Source organism: Amborella trichopoda, chromosome 3 (genome assembly GCF_054954075.1).
Source record: "Amborella trichopoda isolate Santa Cruz 75 chromosome 3, AtrichopodaSantaCruz75HAP2 v2.0, whole genome shotgun sequence".
Classification (NCBI taxonomy): Eukaryota; Viridiplantae; Streptophyta; class Magnoliopsida; order Amborellales; family Amborellaceae; genus Amborella; species Amborella trichopoda.
The window spans coordinates 59,638,146-59,657,663 of NC_142338.1; the positions used below are offsets into that span (position 1 = coordinate 59,638,146).

At 38.9% G+C, this 19,518-nt stretch overlaps 1 protein-coding gene across 5 annotated transcripts; it reads left to right on the forward strand.

The window, feature by feature from the left end:
* Positions 1-460: 460 nt before the first annotated feature.
* Positions 461-19,179, forward strand: XRN4 (exoribonuclease 4). Of its 5 annotated transcripts, none has more exons than XR_016052003.1 (22): positions 461-750; positions 2,441-2,543; positions 2,637-2,713; positions 2,778-2,969; positions 3,141-3,260; positions 3,478-3,540; positions 3,623-3,775; positions 3,915-4,079; positions 4,373-4,450; positions 4,904-4,990; positions 5,815-5,895; positions 7,070-7,165; positions 12,371-12,441; positions 16,209-16,337; positions 16,479-16,555; positions 16,640-16,697; positions 16,808-16,882; positions 16,977-17,128; positions 17,399-17,503; positions 17,579-17,654; positions 17,915-17,997; positions 18,111-19,179. XR_016052003.1 is itself a non-coding variant. In XM_006826213.4 (22 exons), the coding sequence occupies exons 1-22, from the start codon at positions 544-546 to the stop codon at positions 18,688-18,690; spliced, it is 2,811 nt and encodes a 936-aa protein (XP_006826276.1). In that variant the 5' UTR covers positions 461-543; the 3' UTR covers positions 18,691-19,179. The 5 variants fall into 5 exon arrangements, 3 of the variants coding, with proteins under 3 accessions (XP_006826276.1, XP_088717964.1, XP_088717963.1); XM_006826213.4 differs by having other exon boundaries at positions 16,640-16,680; XM_088861838.1 differs by having other exon boundaries at positions 3,639-3,775; positions 16,640-16,680.
* The last annotated feature ends 339 nt before the right edge of the window (positions 19,180-19,518 follow it).

A 19,518-nucleotide genomic window follows, 5' to 3' on the forward strand; every position in this document is an offset into this window, starting at 1 on the left:
TTTAAAAATAATAATCTATTGATTTTTAAATGATTTATGAAATTTCTTATCCGAATAATTCTCGAAGTAGATCTTTTGCTATAGTGGGAGTAAGTGTACAGATCGATCCCGCGGGAGCTTCATATTTAGGCTCACAGAATAATAACAAATACACCCAATGGACGTGGGCAGTTTCGATATCTTCTGCATAATTTTCAACGATAATACTTGGTACATGGAAGACAGTAATTGCTATCGTTTATGTTATAAACAGTCCATCAAAACAATTTAACCAACGATTATAAAATCGGACGGTTGAGACTCGATGGCAGGCTATGAAACTTATTGCTATTATAGTTTACATTTTGCAAACCCTAGATACATCTTGTGTAGCCTCTCTCCACTCTCTCTCTCCCTACCTGCCACGTAAGCTGAGAAGGGTTCGTATTTATTGAGTTTCGTGATGTTTCCGTTCTATTTTGCCCATCTCCTCTACCTATATTCGTCTCTCTACCTCTCATGGCGATTTCGCATTGGATCTGATTTCTCTCTCCAGGTTAAACAATGGGCGTACCCGCGTTTTACAGATGGCTTGCTGATAGATACCCTCTCTGCATCGTAGATGTCATTGAAGAGGAACCAGTCGAAGGCGATAATGGCGTCTTACTACCCGTGGATGTCTCTAAACCTAACCCTAATAACACGGAGTTTGACAATTTATATCTTGACATGAATGGGATTATTCACCCATGCTTCCACCCTGAAGGCAAGGTATGGGTTAAACCATAGTCTGTCAAATCTTTACAATATTTTAATAGGATTTTACATGTATTTTTTTGAATTTGAGCACTGGTTCCAATTCTCAGGTCTAATAACTCTGCAGAGTAAGCTACCTAATTTATTGAAGGAGGGCAATATCTGAGCCCTAAATTGAGTTTAGTTGTTTTGCACCTTCAAACCTCAGTGGGCTAATTTGTTTTTTTTTAACTCTTTGATGTGATCATCAGATTAGTTTATCAGTTTCATTAGACAGGCTGGACCATGCCATACATAATGGATTATTAGTCTGAAGTTTAGAAGTATAGCTGATAAATATAGTAAAAATGTTCATGAAGTAATTAATTGTGCAAGAAAATCTTCACACCATTTCCATTGATGACTTTAATATAAAAACTGAAATTGTTTCCCATTTAATGAGGCTGACAAGTGATGTTCCAAACTGCTTCCAATGAGCATTTGCTTGTTTACCCCACTTTTCAGATACATGTTATAAGAACAAGAGTACATAGATCTCATGACAGCGCATCCCTAGCTAAACCATGTAGAGTGGATGGATATGCTGACTAGCTGTAAAACGAGTTTGAATGTGATTGTATGGTACATATCTTGTTTACTATATTGATGATAACCAATCAGGTAATTTGAGCTGATTTGTGGGAAACCTGCTTAGTTATAGCCACTCGTTGGTCTGAACAGTTAATCAAGGTGATTAAGAGATCTCTCCATAAATTTTATGGTGCCAGATTATAACAATGCTCAGTCTTTTGTCTTTGGTTTGGCTTCTTCTTTGGTGTCTCATGAGTAGTATTTACCATGTGCACATGCGCACATATGATTTAATATCCTATTTCCCTACTGAACAAATATCTCAATTCATTTACCAAGAGGGAAGAAAAAAATAAAATTTAGGTAGTATTTGCTTATCTTTACCAAGGTCAACCCTCTAATCAAACACCCCTGATCATCCCATATTTTTAGTGTATATCATTGTTTTTCACTTAAGATAGCTAGTATTTGAACTGAATTCTTTGACATATTGTGAGTTTATAAGTGGTTGATTAGATTGTGAGAAGATAAAGATAGGTATCATACCTGTAAAATTTCGTAATGTTTGTTGCAAGTTGCCAGTGCTTGCTAAATATTATAATTATACACACTTCTCTATAGATGATTTTTTATTTGTTCTCTATAAATGAGTTATGATTACAACGGAGGAAATGAGTACATATAATTTGCTGAAATATATATATTTTTGTTCTCATTATCATTATCAGAGCCTTTTCGCAACTATTTGGGGTCGGCTACATGAATCATGGTTCGCCATTTTTCTCTATCAAGGGCCATATCCTCAGTGAGGCCATAAGTCTCCATGCCTTTCTCACTACTTCTAACCATGTCCTTTTGGGCCTAACCTTGCCCTTTTTGAGCCTTCCACTTGAACCAACTCGCATCTCCTAACCAGTGTTGTATTGGGTCATACTTTTTTCTATTCTCTTTGATCTAAATATAAACTAAATGGATCCTTCTCGTTCATGTTGACTGTGTCTATTGTTTGTTTCTTTTGTATATCGTGAAAGAATGCTAGTGACTATCTGTCTGGTTAATGGATAATTGATAGTCAAAAGGTCGCGTTCTTACTATAGGGATCTGGACTTAATGTTGTTGTACATTTTTGTTTCAGCCTGCTCCATCAACATACAATGAGGTATTTAAGTCCATATTTGCTTACATTGATCACCTGTTTGCGCTTGTGCGTCCCAGGAAGCTATTGTATATGGCTATAGGTGAGCATTAAATGCACTCTAATGTTAGTCTTAGTAATATGTGGTTTAGGGATATTTACAGGGAAATTACAACATAGATATCTCTCATTGCAGATGGTGTCGCACCTAGAGCTAAAATGAATCAGCAGCGTTCTCGGCGCTTCAGGACTGCAAAAGATGCTGCTGATGCGGTGAGTTGTTTTATAATTTTCTCTCCAGTATGGAATCACCCATTGATCTTATTGCATTGGACAGGCAGCAGAAGAGGAGAGGTTGAGGAAGGAATTTGAGGAACAAGGAAAATTGCTTGCTCCGAGAGAGGAAAGAGAAACATCTGACTCAAATGTCATAACTCCAGGGACTAAGTTTATGGCTGTACTATCAGCTGCACTTCAATATTACATACACTCAAGACTCAATTACAATTTGGGTTGGAGTAACACAAAGGTATGTTTCTAAACATCATTGATCTAGATCTTTGCACCCTTAGGATCAAATATGTTTTCTCATCCTGTGGAATAATTCTATCTGGTTTTATTCCGTGAAATGCTTTGGTTTTCAGGCTGCTTTTCAGTCTAAATTTATTCACGGAGATATGCATTGGGTGATTATTTGAAGGTTATATTATCTGATACCAACGTTCCCGGCGAGGGTGAACACAAAATCATGTCATATATTCGTTTGCAACGTGATCTTCCTGGTTTCAATCCGAACACGAGACACTGTCTTTATGGGTTGGTAAGTGTTCACACCTATTCCATTTCGCCCCTCCCTCCCTCCCTCCTTCTCTCTGTCCCTATATATATATATGTATTTATATACATACATATGTATGTATGTATGTATGTATGTATGTGGTGATTATTTAATGTGTGAACCAAAAAACAAAAAAAAAACAGTGCTTGGTTAATTTTTATAGACATCTCTTGTACCCATGAATTCTTTTTGTGCTCAGGATGCAGATCTCATCATGTTGTCTTTAGCTACTCACGAGGTCCACTTTTCAATCTTAAGAGAGGTAAGTTGATTTTTCTATAATTGTCAGTCATGTGAAACCCTTGATGTCTCGGATTAAAAGACCTCACTACTGACTCATACAGGTGGTTACCATGCCAGGACAACAAGATAAATGCTTCAATTGTGGTCAAGTTGGGCATTTGGCTGCAGAATGCAACGGAAAGTTGGGGGAGCATTCCACAGAATTGGAAGGCAAGGCAACAAATGACACACCAATTCATAAAAAGAAATACCAGGTCTGAATGTTGAATGAAGCAGCAGGATCAATGCTGCCATAATGTACTTTACGGCTTTTGTTCATTTAACTGAAGTGAGACTGGCATTTTTTTTACTCATTCACATGTCTCTAATGAGTGTCATTGAATTTAATTGCAGTTCCTTAACGTCTGGATATTACGGGAGTACCTGAAGTATGATTTGGATATTCCTGATCCACCATTTGAGGTTAACTTTGAGCGTATTGTTGATGATTTTGTCTTTCTGTGTTTCTTTGTGGGAAATGACTTTCTTCCACACATGCCTACTTTGGAGATCCGTGAGGTTGGTACAAGCTATAATTTCAAAAGCTGTTGTTTCAAAAAGTATTGTTAAATTAGTTCTAATTTCTGACAGTACATGCTCGATTATGTATATAAGCTTTGTTTGAGCTGTGAACTTGATAGCCCTTATGCACTAGAGGATGTACAGTTGTCATCATCTATCTATGGATGGGGTTGCTGTAGTTTTCCCCTAGCATTAGGATTTTTGCTCAATCTCTCTCTCTCCCATACAGCAGAAATTCATTCTTCTTTGTTGTGGAATACTTATGTTATCTTGGTTTATCTGGTAATCAGGGTGCAATAAACTTACTCATGGCTGTTTACAGAAGGGAATTTGGGGTGATGGGTGGTTATCTGACAGATGCTGGTGAGGTAATTAATTTTATAGAACCTTGTCAAGCTTATCTTCTTATTGTTTTAGCCGAGTCTGTCTCATCAAATGCTGAGTATACATGTTGCACTTTCTCATCTTATCTTAACTGACACTTGTTTACCTTGGTTACCCTTAAAGAGTGTTTCCCAAAATTAAGCTGAGCCACTCCATCAGGTGGACTATTTCACCTAGCCTTCTCTCTGTTTCCACTCCTTTACCATTCATTTGCCAAACCATTGTACTTCCAGTCCCCTACAAACTTGTTTATGAAGTCCTGTTTTGTTTGGCATTGTGATTACCATGACTTTCTTTGGTTGTATCATTGTTTGCGTTGTTGTTTTCATTGACTTTTACATTCTTTTGCGGTTACCTTTCATTTCGCTGACCGAAAGTTTAATTAATTTTGGCTATAAACAAAAACATCTTCTAATTCCGGGTATTATTGTTCCTAGGTTAACTTGGGAAGAGTAGAGCATTTTTCTCAGTCTGTTGGAATATATGAAGATCAGATATTTCAAAAGCGTGCACGCATTCAACAGGTAAGAATGGTTGTTATCCTTTCCATAGATCCACACAAATATATTCTAGTGTATTTATTGGGAGGAATTTGGTGGTCTTTAGAATTAATTTTTGTGAAGGTTTCAAACATATTTACCATTTTTTATCTTTTATTCTTGAAATTGTTTTTGTAAAGAAAAAGTAATATGGGGTCTGATAAGAACTGGTTCAATGAAGTAGGATGCCGCAGCTGTTTGGGGAATTATGGGTGACTTGCAGCATTGAGATGATCAGAATAGTGGTTAATGGACAGAGAAAGAAGGGTAGCAGTTGAGATTTGTAATCTGTGAAAAAATTGAGAGATCCATGAGGGACTTTGGATATCTGTGAACTAGACTTTCGGTTGAGGAATGAATTTTGGCATAACCTCCTAAAACTAAGTTGGTATTAGATAATCAGATGTTCCTTGATAGTGTGTTCGGTCTGTGGAATCGTATTTAGAAAATTGATTAACGTTTGGAGGCCGGAATATTTCTTTCTTATACTATGTAGAATTTCAGGGCTGAGAATGAAAATAGCACGATTTCATTTTGGGTTTTGGTCCAATCATTGAGTTATACACACACAGAGAGTAGAGTATAGACGTGAAAAAATGAATTAAGGGGCATATCCTGATGCATGATTGATCAATATGGATTACTGTTGAATACAAGAGATGCTTTGAAATATTTATTTTAGCATGGCTCTTCTATTGAAAAATGATGCATAAATTGAAGTCATGAGTCTTTTGTGAGTCATATTTGTTCCTTTTGACAGCTTATATTGTTCTCAGATATGTTTGCATTTGTTGGCTTATGTAATCTAGGCATTTGAGAACAATGAAGAATTGAAATTCAAAATGAGAAGAAAGCCAGCTGAAGAACCGCCAGTGTCTGTTCCAGATAAGGTTTGGCTTTTATTTTGGTCCCATATCTGCACTTGCACGGTATAACATTTGAATACATTGTTCTCTATATGAATGCATGCTACGTAGGGGTAAGTAAAGAATCTAGCTTTTCACCTTCTCAGTGAAGTGAAATTCTGTGCCTTTTGTAATGGATAAATGTCCACCTGGATGACGCTATTAACTTTTTCAGGTTAAAATAACAGAAAATGTGCTATTCTCAGTGCATAAGTGATAAGTTGACTTCTTTCTTGAATCGTGATTTAAAATTAAAATCAGCTTGGGTCAGGGACTGAACATTTGGAATTCTTTCTTATAACCATTGGGCATGGGCTTTATTAAATGAGAGACTGGGAAGAACCTGTAGAGAGGGAGAGAAGAGTCATGATAGATCTCATGGGGCTAGATTGCGGCATTGATATATCAAATGAGTTTCATGGGTTTGTATTGTCTTGCCTCGCTTACATTGTGCTAGAAATTCTTGACCCTTCCCTTAACAGCCTTGAAAGGACAACAAGACCCTTTTTTGTACATTTCTTCTATGGATTGAATTCTAAGTCCCTTTAACTCAATCACTACCGACTAACTGTTTTCATATAGAAGACATTGTTACATGGACCTCCTCCCCACATGAGTTTTTTAGGAATGTAATGCAATATAACATAATTTTTCAGTTATACCAACTTGATTATTTAGGATTCAGGAACATGGTTGACTGGTCACACCTTTCTGAAGTACTAACATATGCATCTACGTGGTCGATTGTATACATGAGAGACTTGCATACATTTTGTTTGAGGTTTTGTATGTGTTCATGTTATAAACTTTGATTCTTTAACAGTTCAATTGCAATCTATACCAAAAAAACACCATATTATGGGAAACGATAATGTCCTCAAGAAATGAACATTTAAGAAATTGAAAGCATCTTTGATTAACAATAAAAATTTCTTCGGGCGAGCATCTTGCTATGGGCACACGTACCGCTATTAGACAGTTCCAAATTTCAGGATCGACCATACTTGATGCCTGACACTTGCTCTGAGTTTGTGAATTATTATTGTCGTTGGTTTGTGTGCAAACACAATGGCCTTGGCATACGCTCATAAAACCACGGCTATATGTCATTTTTCTATATAACAACATGTAATTTGGGTCACATGATGTGGTTTTCCAGATAAAGTTAGGAGAACCTGGGTATAAAGAGAGATACTATGCTGAGAAGTTTGGAGTAAATGCCCCCGAGAAGATTGCTACTGTCAGGGATGAAGTTGTAAGTTCTCTCATTTATGATCTGTTACATGCTTACTTTGATCTTTAACATCATCTTGTGGTTGATTTTCACACGGACTAACCCTCAGATTGTACATGTGCTGTTATGGGAAAATTGCAATTTCTTTAGCTATAATAGATTTAAACTGCATTGTTCTTTGAATATGTAGTTTTAAAATGCGTTTGTAGTCAGGAATCTGCTATACTCACTGTATTCCTTGCATTGAGGACTGTCCTCACTCTTCTTCATATGTCAGAATATGATCCACTGGTTATGCAATGGAGATACTGTGATGGCACACTTCCCATTTGAACTTGGTGTGCAAGCACATGTTTGCAACTGTACCTACTCTCTTATGTTTGTGACATGCATGCAGAGTAATTTTTCTGAGAAACTTAGGTGGTTTGCCTTTTCAACTATCTGTACTTTTTGGACTATAAATGATGGATTATCATGTCGTTTGCTGGTTGATTGCCCCCTGTTGCATAAAATTTTCTTTTTTTGTCTAGACCTTTTTTTTTGGATTTTCACAGTTACACTGTGCAGTTTAGGGCGCTTCTGGATGCCACCCTGAGCCATGATTTGGATGCATTTTGATGATTAGCTTGTTTGCAGAGAAACAAAAACAAATTTTTTTAGGATCTGGCATGAAACAATTTTTTTTAGGATTTGGCATGATCTTCTATTTGCAGATTGAACCCCCAAACCATGAACTTAGAGGTCTTACCCTCTTCTTTTTTTTCATTTCAAGAATTGAAGCTCTTTATTGTCTCTCTCTCTCATTCCTCACCACAGCTCATTTCTCTCTCTTTCTCTTCACTCTCTTTCCTTCTTGACCTCAATCCCCCTGCTCTCTGTCTGCTCAGTCTACCCTTTTCAGCAGAAAGAGATCACCATTGAAATTGAGGCAGAAAGAGGAAGAAGGTTATGGCCCTGAAGCTTTGAAGAACCCTAGATAATCAAGATGTGATGGAGATTGAACACTCTGAACCTGAGCTTGAAGATGATACTGCCCAAGAAGCGTATGCTTCAACAGAAGTTGGGTTCCCTATAGAACATGAGTTTTAATAGCGGTGGTGGTTATTTCTCTCCATGGCATCACATAGGGCCTTATCTCTCTAATTCTCCCACCCCACAAGACTTTCTCTCTGTAATATTGTCATGTTGGGTGTCCTAGATGGGCTCTGCAAACACAAGGAGGGTTGGTTTGTGGCTAGAGAATGGCTGCTGCTTTTGTTACGGGTGGTGTTGCAGCAGACATATCTAAGAGCTTTGCAGCTCCCATCGAGCGAGTGAAGCTTTTGCTCTAAAATCATGAAGAATTGCTGAAAGGGGGCATTTCAAGATTCCATATACAAGGATCGTAGATTGCTTCCCCAGAATGTTGAAAGAGGGTTTTCTCTCTCTACTCACTCCTAATCCAAGAGCTAAATAATCCTGGTCCTTGAACCAAAGTTCTCTCAATAAGGAGTTGGAGAGTCAAAAGTGTTTTCCAATATGGAGAAGTTAAGCATCAAAGCTTAGCATCAAAACTTTTTATGACTCAATATCAATGATTATCACACGAATTTTTCTGCTAAATTCTGGCAAAATTGGAGTAAATTCCTTTAAGGAAGACAAATTCTAACAAAAAGGATTTTGTTTCAATGGGATTGGCATGCATTTGGCTTATGTTCCTGTTACTTCAATCGAAGATTGTTGGGCTTTTAATGGATGTCATACATTGTGCTTTCTTGTGGTTTTGGGTGGTCCGAAGAGTGAGTCAGCATTGGAGGTTGTGGGAGAGAGAGGTTTTTTGGGGTAGATGAGGTTGTTGAGACAGAGAGGAAGGGGAGGAAGAGAGAGAAGTGGGTTGTGGTTGAGATGGCCTTCATTGGGCTCTCTTCTTTAGAGTTTGGGAAACTCTTTTTGTTTTTAAGTTTCTCTCTGTATGGCCAAACAAACCTCAAAACCGCATATTATTTAAAATGCGGTTTGAAATAATTATGCAAATGGCCACAGTTAACACTTTCAAAAAAAAAAATTATGCAAATGGTGAAAGGTGGACTCTGTGAACGGGCAAGTCAATACCAATTAAAATTTTTCTATATTTTTTTAATTATATTGCCTCTTGAGTCACTTACAAATGTCCAAATACAATCAGTGGTCGAAAATTTGGCTCCCGATCGCCTAGGCGAAAAATTTCAAAAAATGCCTAGGCGATGTTTGGGCGGTGGAATTGTGCAGCCTGTCAACGATGCTCGCCTAGGCGGGCAAGGCGCCGCCTAGGCGCTATAGTTTGGGCGGCCCGTCTAGTGATAGTTTGCGGAAGGGCGAAAAAACCCTCGGCGAGAGTAAAAAAAATGTCATTTCCCCCCCTAAAAAGGGGGGAAAAGGGTTTTGGGGGGTATTCTAAACCCCCCAAACAAAAACGGTGGCTTTTAGGGTGAGAAAAACTACTCTTTTGTGATTTATCGAAAGATTGATAAAGTTTTGATTGTTGTGATTTATTCTTAAAACAAAGACAATAGCTCGTGGGAGTATTTAGAGCTTCTAGTAGTTGATTTTGAGGACTTTTGACGACCTAATAGATGAAGTTTGCACCGACATCCATTTGATTTTGATATTTTTATCATATTTGAAAGAGGGTTTTGATTTTATTTTGCTACAACATATTATGTTGCGAATCGTGTTTTTTTTTTTTTCTTTTTTTTTTCTTTTACGATATATATATATATATATATATGTTTGGTTGATGACTTGATGTATTTGTTTCTTGATTTTGCCTTGTTGATTTTGTGTAAAGTTTCTAGTCTAGACTTCTAGTTTCCTACAATGATATTTGGGATTTCAAGCATTTTAATGTCTTAAATGTTACAATCTCTTTGAGACTTGTATCCGTAAATCTGTTATGTGATTGTACTTTTACATTTAGTTCTATTTCACGAGGAGTTTGGGGCTCTAAAAACTCCCAAAGACTTAAAAACCATGCCCTAAGAACTCCCATATTTTTTTTTGTTTGGGGCTGGAAGGGGGGAAGGGGGGGGGGGGGGGGGGGGGGGGTTCAATTTTGGTGAGGACACCCTATCTCTGGACGGGCGCCTAGGCGGCCAGGCACCCAAAACACCTAGGTGTCTGAATCCGCATTTTTGAACATCGAATACAATATAAATCAGATAAGATTGCGAAGAACTCTCACTTGCTTGCCATTAAAAACAAAAATACAAATCTAGAAATGAAATATGCAATGGAATTAAGAGAGCATAAACCAAGGACTTCGTGCACGATACACCAGGTCTCCTCCACCAATGACATGAGATCTCGATTCAAGATCCCATCTCACAACTTGGGAAGCCTAGGCAAAAGCCATCAGAGAGCATAACAGGGAATATCCCTTGACCAAGGCGCAATACATAAGCATAAGGTCAGACCTAGGGCTAGGCTATGTGGCTTGGCAATGCCACCCCTTGGGGTTAGATTTCTTTCTTAAAACCCTAAACATGGAGAGAGGAGAGAGAAGTTTATAGAGGGGTAGGCCAACCCTTAGAGGCTCAGAGAGAGAGAGAGAGAGTTGAGGTGTGTAGAGAATGAAACCCCCATAGCTAGTTTATATAGAACAAGGCTAGGGTTTTTAGGGTTAGGGTTTTTGCCATCATTATGAGATTTAATCTCGACTTTTGATCTTGGAGACCTGTGGGGTGAAGAGATCTCATCCATTCATTCCTGAGATCAGCCATCATGATTAAAGGAATGAGGTGAAACCATTATCCTTCAGTTTCCATAACTCCATCCCTATCAAATAATTTAGAGAAAGTAATAAATCTATTCTAATTATTTTCTTACACTTTCCCTTTTGAAAGTAATCAAAATCTCTACACAAAACACCTTCCTAAACACTCAAAACAACCCATGGCCTTATTGCCATAATGCAAAATAGGAAAGTTTGGAGGAGGTGGGCCCCACCACCCATGGGCCCCATATATTGGTGGGCCCAATGAGCCCTAATGGGCCCCCAATAATTAAAATAACATTTCAGATAATAAATAATTTTATAAAGTCTCTAAATATTTTATTTTTCTCTGATTGAAGTAAATCCTAAAAATTGTTTTTCCTTTATTTGAAAATGATTTTCAATAAAATAAAATACCTAGAGAGGTCCAAAAATTCGTTTTAATTATCTGAAAATTAATTAAAACATATTTAAACATATCTAAGTTGATTCGATGAGAATTGGATCCATAGAATTAAGATTATGACAAATATATTGAGGACTCCATCTTCTTTAAAGACCGTATTTTACTATACATTATCAAATTGATTCAACAAATCCTATGACCCACAACCTCTCGCAGGGGTTCATGATTGGACTATCAAAGTTAGCCAATAAACTGCGGGAGATACGATTGTAGACCATGGATTATAGGTCCCTCCCTGAGGACAAGTCTAGGCCCCATTTCAGCAGTATGCTCCATGGGTCTTTTCAACACAGTCCAATGTTGCAGGGAGTCATCTCTTCTATATATGTACACGTCGCACACCGTGATTCATAAAGGGTCGCTTCTCAGACGACTATCTAGTTTACAGGCTGTGTGATGGTAATGATGAGGATTTAGGCCCGTGTTCTCGCAGGCCATCCATCATACACAAGGGTCAAGTCCATGTCCCCCGTCAACTGTCTTAGGTACAACTCCAACCTCATCAAGAGATAACCCCACATCGAAAGCCTTTATCGGTTGTGTTCACATGTGCCCAGGACTACAGGTTTTTGGACATCACATTGAGCCATAGCCAGTCAAAGCTCATGTGTGTCTAGGCATTAGAAATGCCTCACAGTCCACTGTGGACTACACTGCCACTGGAGCCAACATTTCATTATATGTTTTTCAGTACATGCTCTCATAAGGCCTTTAAATGGCAACAAAACCCAAACAAATGCCATATGCAAATGAAAAAACATAGATTGATTTCATCCAAAACTGTAACTTAAACTTCACTCTGGTACTGAACTTGCAGGGATGACTTGGCCGTTAGAAGGGAAAAATACTATTTTTTTTCTCTTTTCAAGGATGATGATTCATTTGTTGGAGTTTTTTCTTTTTTGTTACTGCAGTCCAATTTTGAAATTGTTTAACTGGATATGATTAAAGTGTCCAGTTTAATAATTTTGGGAGCTAGAGTACGTATTTTTTTATTACTCTTTCATTTGTTCATGATGTACTTTTGCAGGTGTTGAAGTATGTGGAAGGGCTATGTTGGGCCATGCGATACTATTACCAAGGCGTTTGCTCTTGGCTATGGTCTGTAAAATTTCAAGAGTGCCCCTGCTTTCATTAGCAATTATTTAGCTAACTCTGATTGTAATATTTATTCCTCAACATTAGAAAAGGGAGGAATACTTGTTTGGTCTACATTCCAGTGATTTTTTCTCCTTGATTATTGAGCCTTACATATTGTAGGTCTTCTTTTTTGATCAATTATAATGGCTTGTTGATTGTCTTTGGTCATCTAAGAGCACTGCCATTTTTTGATTTATACAAGGTTGATGAGAAATAATAGTTATGTATCAGAAAGAAAAATCCTCTACTTATTATATCCTCAGTTCCTCACAACAATCTTTAATCACCCTTTTATCTAAAGTTACTTAACTGTTTAATCGGAACCATATCCAGATCATCTTTAGATATTCTAAAGACATCATGTTTATATTAGTTTGATAATCAAAATAAGGCGAACCCTTAATATATACACACTAGGCAATTTGTTTATTGATGTATTATGTCTAGACATTGGTTTACGAGATGTGAATCTTCGCTGAATTTTCTTGTGTTATTATTGGCATTGCATATTAGCATATGAGGTTTATTTGTCTTTGCGTTGTTCTATTTTTAATAATATTTGACTTTTGTTGCAGGGGAACTTTTTCCCATTCTTGAGAAACCATTTCAATGTAGTAAATCATACACTTTATTGGTCACCATGTGTGCATGCTTGATTGAAATCTCCAAACCAATTATCAGTCTTTAGGTCTGCTTCTAACAGTCTACAGGCCCATGTATAATTCTGGATACAGGCAGGGATGTGGAGAATATGGATGCGACTTGCCTTTTATATGTAGGGCAGTGATTTCATGCGAGGGTTTTATAGTAATATAATGAAATAATATTGAATATCTATGTTATAGCTATTTGTTTAACAGTTTGACCCCAATTTTTAAATATGTATTTTTTTTATTCCAATGAATAATCACAAAAAAGCAAAATTTAAAAACACAACTTAGAAATTATTTTTTTAGCCCAATTAATATAGACCGTCCATTTTAGTGAGATTCTTAGATCTAGGCTTTGAAGGATATCCTTTCCGAATTTTTTACATAGCTTTATTATCATTAGATTAACAATGTTAAAAAGAAAAAAAAAATTGATTTTGAATTCATTAAGGCCTAGATCTTGAAATTCACCAAATGGATGGTCTAGATTTATTATTGTAGGGGACTCATTTTGATCATATTTAGGGTGCAAATTGAATTTTATTTTATTTTTGGATTGATTTTTGGGATGAAGAGCATTGGTTTTTAGAATTGTGGCTCATTATATTACAATTACATAGTGACATGATATCGTTCCCCATGCATGCGCGCACGCGCATGCACACACACATAAATATATGCGTCCCACACATCGAGAACCATATAATAATATAATCAAGTCATTTTATAGTTACACGTATTCTAGCATGATCCAGTTGGGAATGTATACAATAAGATCATTTACCTTTGGTACAAAGTGGTCACAATTAATCTTGACCATTGTATGTGAAATTGGTTGGCTGCAACATACAAACAAGTCTCCCCCACCTGAAGTTCAACGCGCTCGTCGGACACTTGTCTTTCATTGAGTCCCCATAAAACCTAGCTTTTGGCAAGGCCCATGCTCACACAAAGCCTCTTCTCGGTCCACATGGCCAGGTCCTTCGCTACCACCTAGTCCGCTGTTTGTTCACTCGGCCAGTACGAACTGCTACAACCAAGTAACTCGCCCTTTCGTTTGGCCAGGTCCATTGCTGCCACCAAACTTTCGCTTGCTTGGCTAGGTCCATAGCTGCCACCAAGACTTCATTTATGCACATGGTCAGGTCTTTCGCTGCCACCATGTGCAAGGGTGTATGGCCAGTTCCAATGCTGCCACTACGACCCATGTTACCTCCTGCGACATTAAGAGGACAGCTTCTGTCCAGATTTACCGCAAGTCGACCAATACCTAGGTACTCATGCCGGTTGCCGAATCTCCTCTTCTTGGCACCATTAGGCTGATCACGCCTCCCACTAGCTTAAGATGCCATACCCACCGATGAATGGGAGGGCACTTCCCACCGAATTGATGAGTCGGAGGATGCCTCCCTCTGAACCACTCTTCTCACACACGGGACTCTCTTGATGACTCGACCTGAGTCACCACTTGACTCCTCTGAGTCAGTGCACGGCCTAGCCTCTTTCCAAGCTGGTGCCTTGGTCGATTGCAACTGCATTGCATTCACTGAACTCAATGAACCCAGCTGCACCAGGTTGTCCTTGTTCCCTCGTACGAGGTTCACCGCATTGAGGGCCTGCTTTTGCTGACAGTCCCTTGCTAGGTGGTTGCCCCCACATTTGAAACAGCCTGAGAAGCCAGTTCGGGGTGCCACTTTCTCTTTGCTGCTCCCTTCTCAGGTCTCGTTCCATTTTGGTGCACCATCCTCTTGCCATTCACTCTCAATGGCCCACCTCGCGGTTTGACTCCACCGTTTCACGAATGCTAAGATCCGCTGGGTCCTCAGCTGCAGCCCTAGCAGTTGGCAAGTCCTGCACGCCTTGCCTCCTCAACTCGGTTTGGGCCCAGCTCTACAACCTAGACACAGTTGAACAATCAATCCTCCTCGGACATCGATTATATGTCGAGCATTAGTGATGCGAACCTGTTTACGTATTCGCGCATCAATCCTGTCTGCCGAAGCTTTTGCAAAGCTTCGCGTGCCACCCAGGCAGCATTGTCGGGCAAGAATTGATCCTTCAGTTCACCCTTCAAGGTCTCCCAAGAGATTACCTTGGGCCTTGAAGTATTCGCCACCCGCATTCTCCACCAAAGCTTCGCATCTCTGGCGCGGTACATAGTGCAAATCCCCATGCGATCGTTCTCATGGGCATGAGCAGCCTCAAAGTATTGCTCCATGTCCCATATGAAGTTCTCCACTACCTTGGAGTCTCGCTGACCTTCTAACACTCGTGGCTCCGGCACTTTCACAGAACGAGAGTCCATCCCACCACTAGTGCTCCCCAAGGCCCTCTTGAGTAGCACAACTTTGCCTGATGCACTAAGGGGTTATGCGACCCTTAGCCAGCAAGGCACTACAGCCTTGCTAGGTAATTTTCTTGAACTTTATGATACACCCAAGCTATCAGATTTCACATCGCATGGTTATAAGTGTTTGTGACCTTGTGCTAAAAGGTAAATGTTCTCATTGTATATAATTTCTATCCGGTATAAGTATTGGTGTTGCATTATCCAATACACACATACACAAACACACACACACACATACATAAGTATGTGTGTCCAACACATGGAGAACCATATAATAACACAGTCATGTCATTCTATATTTACAAGTACTCCAGCATTATCCAGTATAAGTATTTCTGTTTACACAATATGATATGGCCCTTAAATCATTTGCAAGCATCTGTACATCATAGCGGACTACCCATCTGATCATATCGAGCAAGTCCTCTATCACTCTCAAGCGGTTTGAAAATGGCATTTCAAATGCTGTCACTTGCAGTGCTACTTTTCCAACTTTACTGGTTTTATTCTGCATGTGCTTTTGTGTCTTTTTGAGTGGGCTATGCTCCGGTCAGTTTCTGATATAGGCCACCTGCCATGAATCTTAGTTGCTACTGAGAGTCTTAATTCTGGTGAACCTTGGTTCCTCTTTTACTGTGTGCTAATTAGGTTAAACATTTGGACTTATATTTCTGTGGATTTCATTGGAAAGGAAAACTTATACGTCTGCTCTCTGCTCTATGTATCAGGTTTTACCCATATCATTATGCTCCTTTAGCATCAGATCTTAAAAATTTAGCTGATCTTGAGATCACTTTTTTCATGGGAGAGCCATTCAAACCCTTTGATCAACTAATGGGGACACTTCCTGCTAAAAGGTTGTCGTACTCCTGTGTTTTAGATTTTCCCTTTCATGGTTATACAGTTAGGCTCTCAAGTTTAGTTCCCGTTAGTGCCATTTACTTTTCGAATCAGGTATATTTGTAAGCTGACATTTACCTTTTGTTTTTTATTTGTAGTGCTGATGCCCTACCTAAGTATTATAGGCTGATGATGACTGATCCAACATCGCCCATTAAGTGCTTTTACCCATCAGGTAGAAGTCAATCAAATTTCTCGAGAATTATGTGGCTAAATTTTATTTCAAGGTGTATGAGCTCTTTATTTCTTCTGTGAACAGATTTTGAGATCGATATGAACGGGAAAAGATTTTCATGGCAGGTACACTAATCTTGCTGGTACTTATTCTGTGTAGTAGGTAGTCTTTATTGATTTCCTTATTGATGTGTCTTTAGTACCGTTATGCTACCCAATTTTCTATTACTTACGATTCTTTTGTTGACTGCAGGGTATAGCAAAACTGCCATTTATTGACGAGGTTCTACTGTGTGCTGAGACTAGAAAGCTTGAATGCACTCTTACGGTGTGGTTTTGGAAACTCTCTGTTCATTACCATCTTTTCTTTGCATTTAGCTTTTTCTGATGCTGAATTATGCTGTATAATTTTGTTCCTCCAGGAAGAAGAAAGAATTCGGAATAGCATAATGTACGACTTGCTTTTTGTTTCTCATCTTCATCCACTGGCTGTACAAATAAGTCCGCTATATTATATGCTTTATCATGTACCCATCGGAGCAAGACCTGCTTATCAGATTGATCCCAATTACAGGTTTGCAAACCATCTTGCTTTTATTTGAGCTTTGCAAGTTCTCTCTCTCTCTCTCTTTTGAAATGGTATTTGAGCTATGCGAGTTGGTCCTGATTTTACCGAAGCTGTTGTTGTTTGGCCATAGGCAAAATTGAAATGGCCATTACTATCAAAGAAAAAAAAAGAAAAACTGAAATGGCCATAGCCACTGTCATCTATACATTTACATCCTGAATTTTCACTGATTTTATGGTGGTCTGAGGGTTGATCATGAACACTTTGATATTGCAGTGGCGGAATGAATGGGTATCTCTGGTTGTGTGAGAGAAATGTCTTTAGAGAATTCATCGTTTCTCCAATTAAAGGTTTACGAAATGTGGAGCGCAATCAAGTCGTGTAAGTGCCTATGCCCATTATCCTAGAACAATTTGTTCCTTGAAGCGTTTGTCTCAGTTGTATTGCTCTCTACAGGAACGCGACATATTTCAGTCCTCCACCCCACAAACATATTCCAGAACCACCTGAAGGTGTAAGAATGCCAGAAAAGGTACCTAGCATTCTATAGATTTCAGCTCCTTGCTCTTATTCCATAAAGCATATTATAATCTCAGAGACTTTACCTGATCACTCATGGGAATCTGGGGCTCACCACATATACCTTCATGTGTGTGCACATGTGTGTGCATGTGAATCTCAGCATTTTGAGTTTCCTTTAGGGTCTTTTCCTTTGCTTTGTGTTTTCCTCTTGTACTGAGCCTTATTTGAGTAGCCAATTCTAATTCATGGTATATTTTTTGAAATTCGCAGTTTTTAACTCCACAAGACATCAAACCCTTTCCAGTGTTATGGCATGAAGACAACAGCAGTCGGCGTCAACAAGTTAGGGAAAGGTGCCTCCCCTTGAACTTCCTTACATGGTTAAATTATTCAGCGAGTGTTAGTGTTTATTTCTCTCTCTCTCTCTCTCTCGCTTCTCTCTAAGTAAAATTAGCAATTGGGCCAGGCCACAGGTGCCGAGGGCCATATCAGGTCCTCTTTTGGGAGAAGCGGTTCATCGACTTCTAAAGAATACATTACAAATAAGACCTAATGGGCCGAGAACAATTCGGCCTCAGTATAACAATGGCCCTGGGATTTTCGAGTCCCCATATAAAGCTCCTCTGCCCAATTTCCCTCACTACAAGCCAAGACTAGCAGGTCCCTTGGGTTATGAAAGGGGTTCCAACCGATACCCATCCCCTAATTATCGACCACATTATAGTAATCCTCAACATGCATCGTCTTGTAATCATATTAGTGCAGTTCCTGTGTCTAGTGCTCCCGAGTCTTCTGCCCAAGCCACAAGAGTACAAGAGAGCTTTAACAAAAGCACAGAATATGAAGGCATGGGTGAAGCCATACAAAGATTGACTATCGAAGATAATCGGCAGGGGCTATTTTCCCCACCAAATTCCACCAATTTTCCGAGGATGGGGGGTCCAGGATTCCGGCAAGATCGGCTGGACATTAGAGGTGGCGCCTCACCGCCTTTGCCTCCTGCTAAGTGGATCCAGCCAAGTGGTGGCAATGTGGGGGATAAGTAATATAATGAGAATAAGCAGGTGAAACAGGTTTATCAGGTTAAGACTCAGGCTCGTGAGAATCTGCATCCTGATTCTGGCAGCTAGAGGTGACTTAATCTGCAATTAACTGGGATTTGAGTCTAATCTGCCCGATTCTCGCTGCTAGATGTGTAGTTAAGTTGTAATTAAGTTGGAATTGAGCTCTCGCTCGCCCTTCAAAAAATCCATCTAATGCCTGCAGCTTGATGTGAGTTCCATGCAATTACCTGGTGGATGGTGCTGGATTTGAGGTGTCTTCCTCTCCTACCTGTGGGTTTCCAGGGTGTAGCCTGTGTGCTCTAAACTTGATGCGTCCTCCAAACTTCTAGAAAGAAAGCAATTGTGTGTGTAGTTTTTTTAATTTTTTTTTTCATTTTTATTTTGTTTTTATTTTATTTTATTTTTTTAATAGATGTATTTTGCGTTCGCATCTTGTGGTTTCTCCTTATTCAGTGAAATTTAGTTAACAAAGATTAGAGAACCAAGGTGAGGAGGGAGTGTTTGCGGTATTTAAAAAATGGATTGGTGGGGTGGGTCACTCCCTGATTTTGAAACTTGGATTGCGGTATTTAAAAAATGGATTGGTGGGGTGGGTCACTCCCTGATTTTGATTTGGATCAGTAATCTAAATCGGGCTAATCTGCCAAAAAACAGAAAAAGATTAATACAATAGTAGAATTGGGAGGGGTGGGGTCTGGAATGCCCACTCACTAATCTCACTCTAGATTGGCGATTCCTGATTTCGATCGTAAGTTAAGTTTTGAAACATGGGGAAGAAGTGAAAAAGAAAGAGTTGAGAAGTAGTGTTCA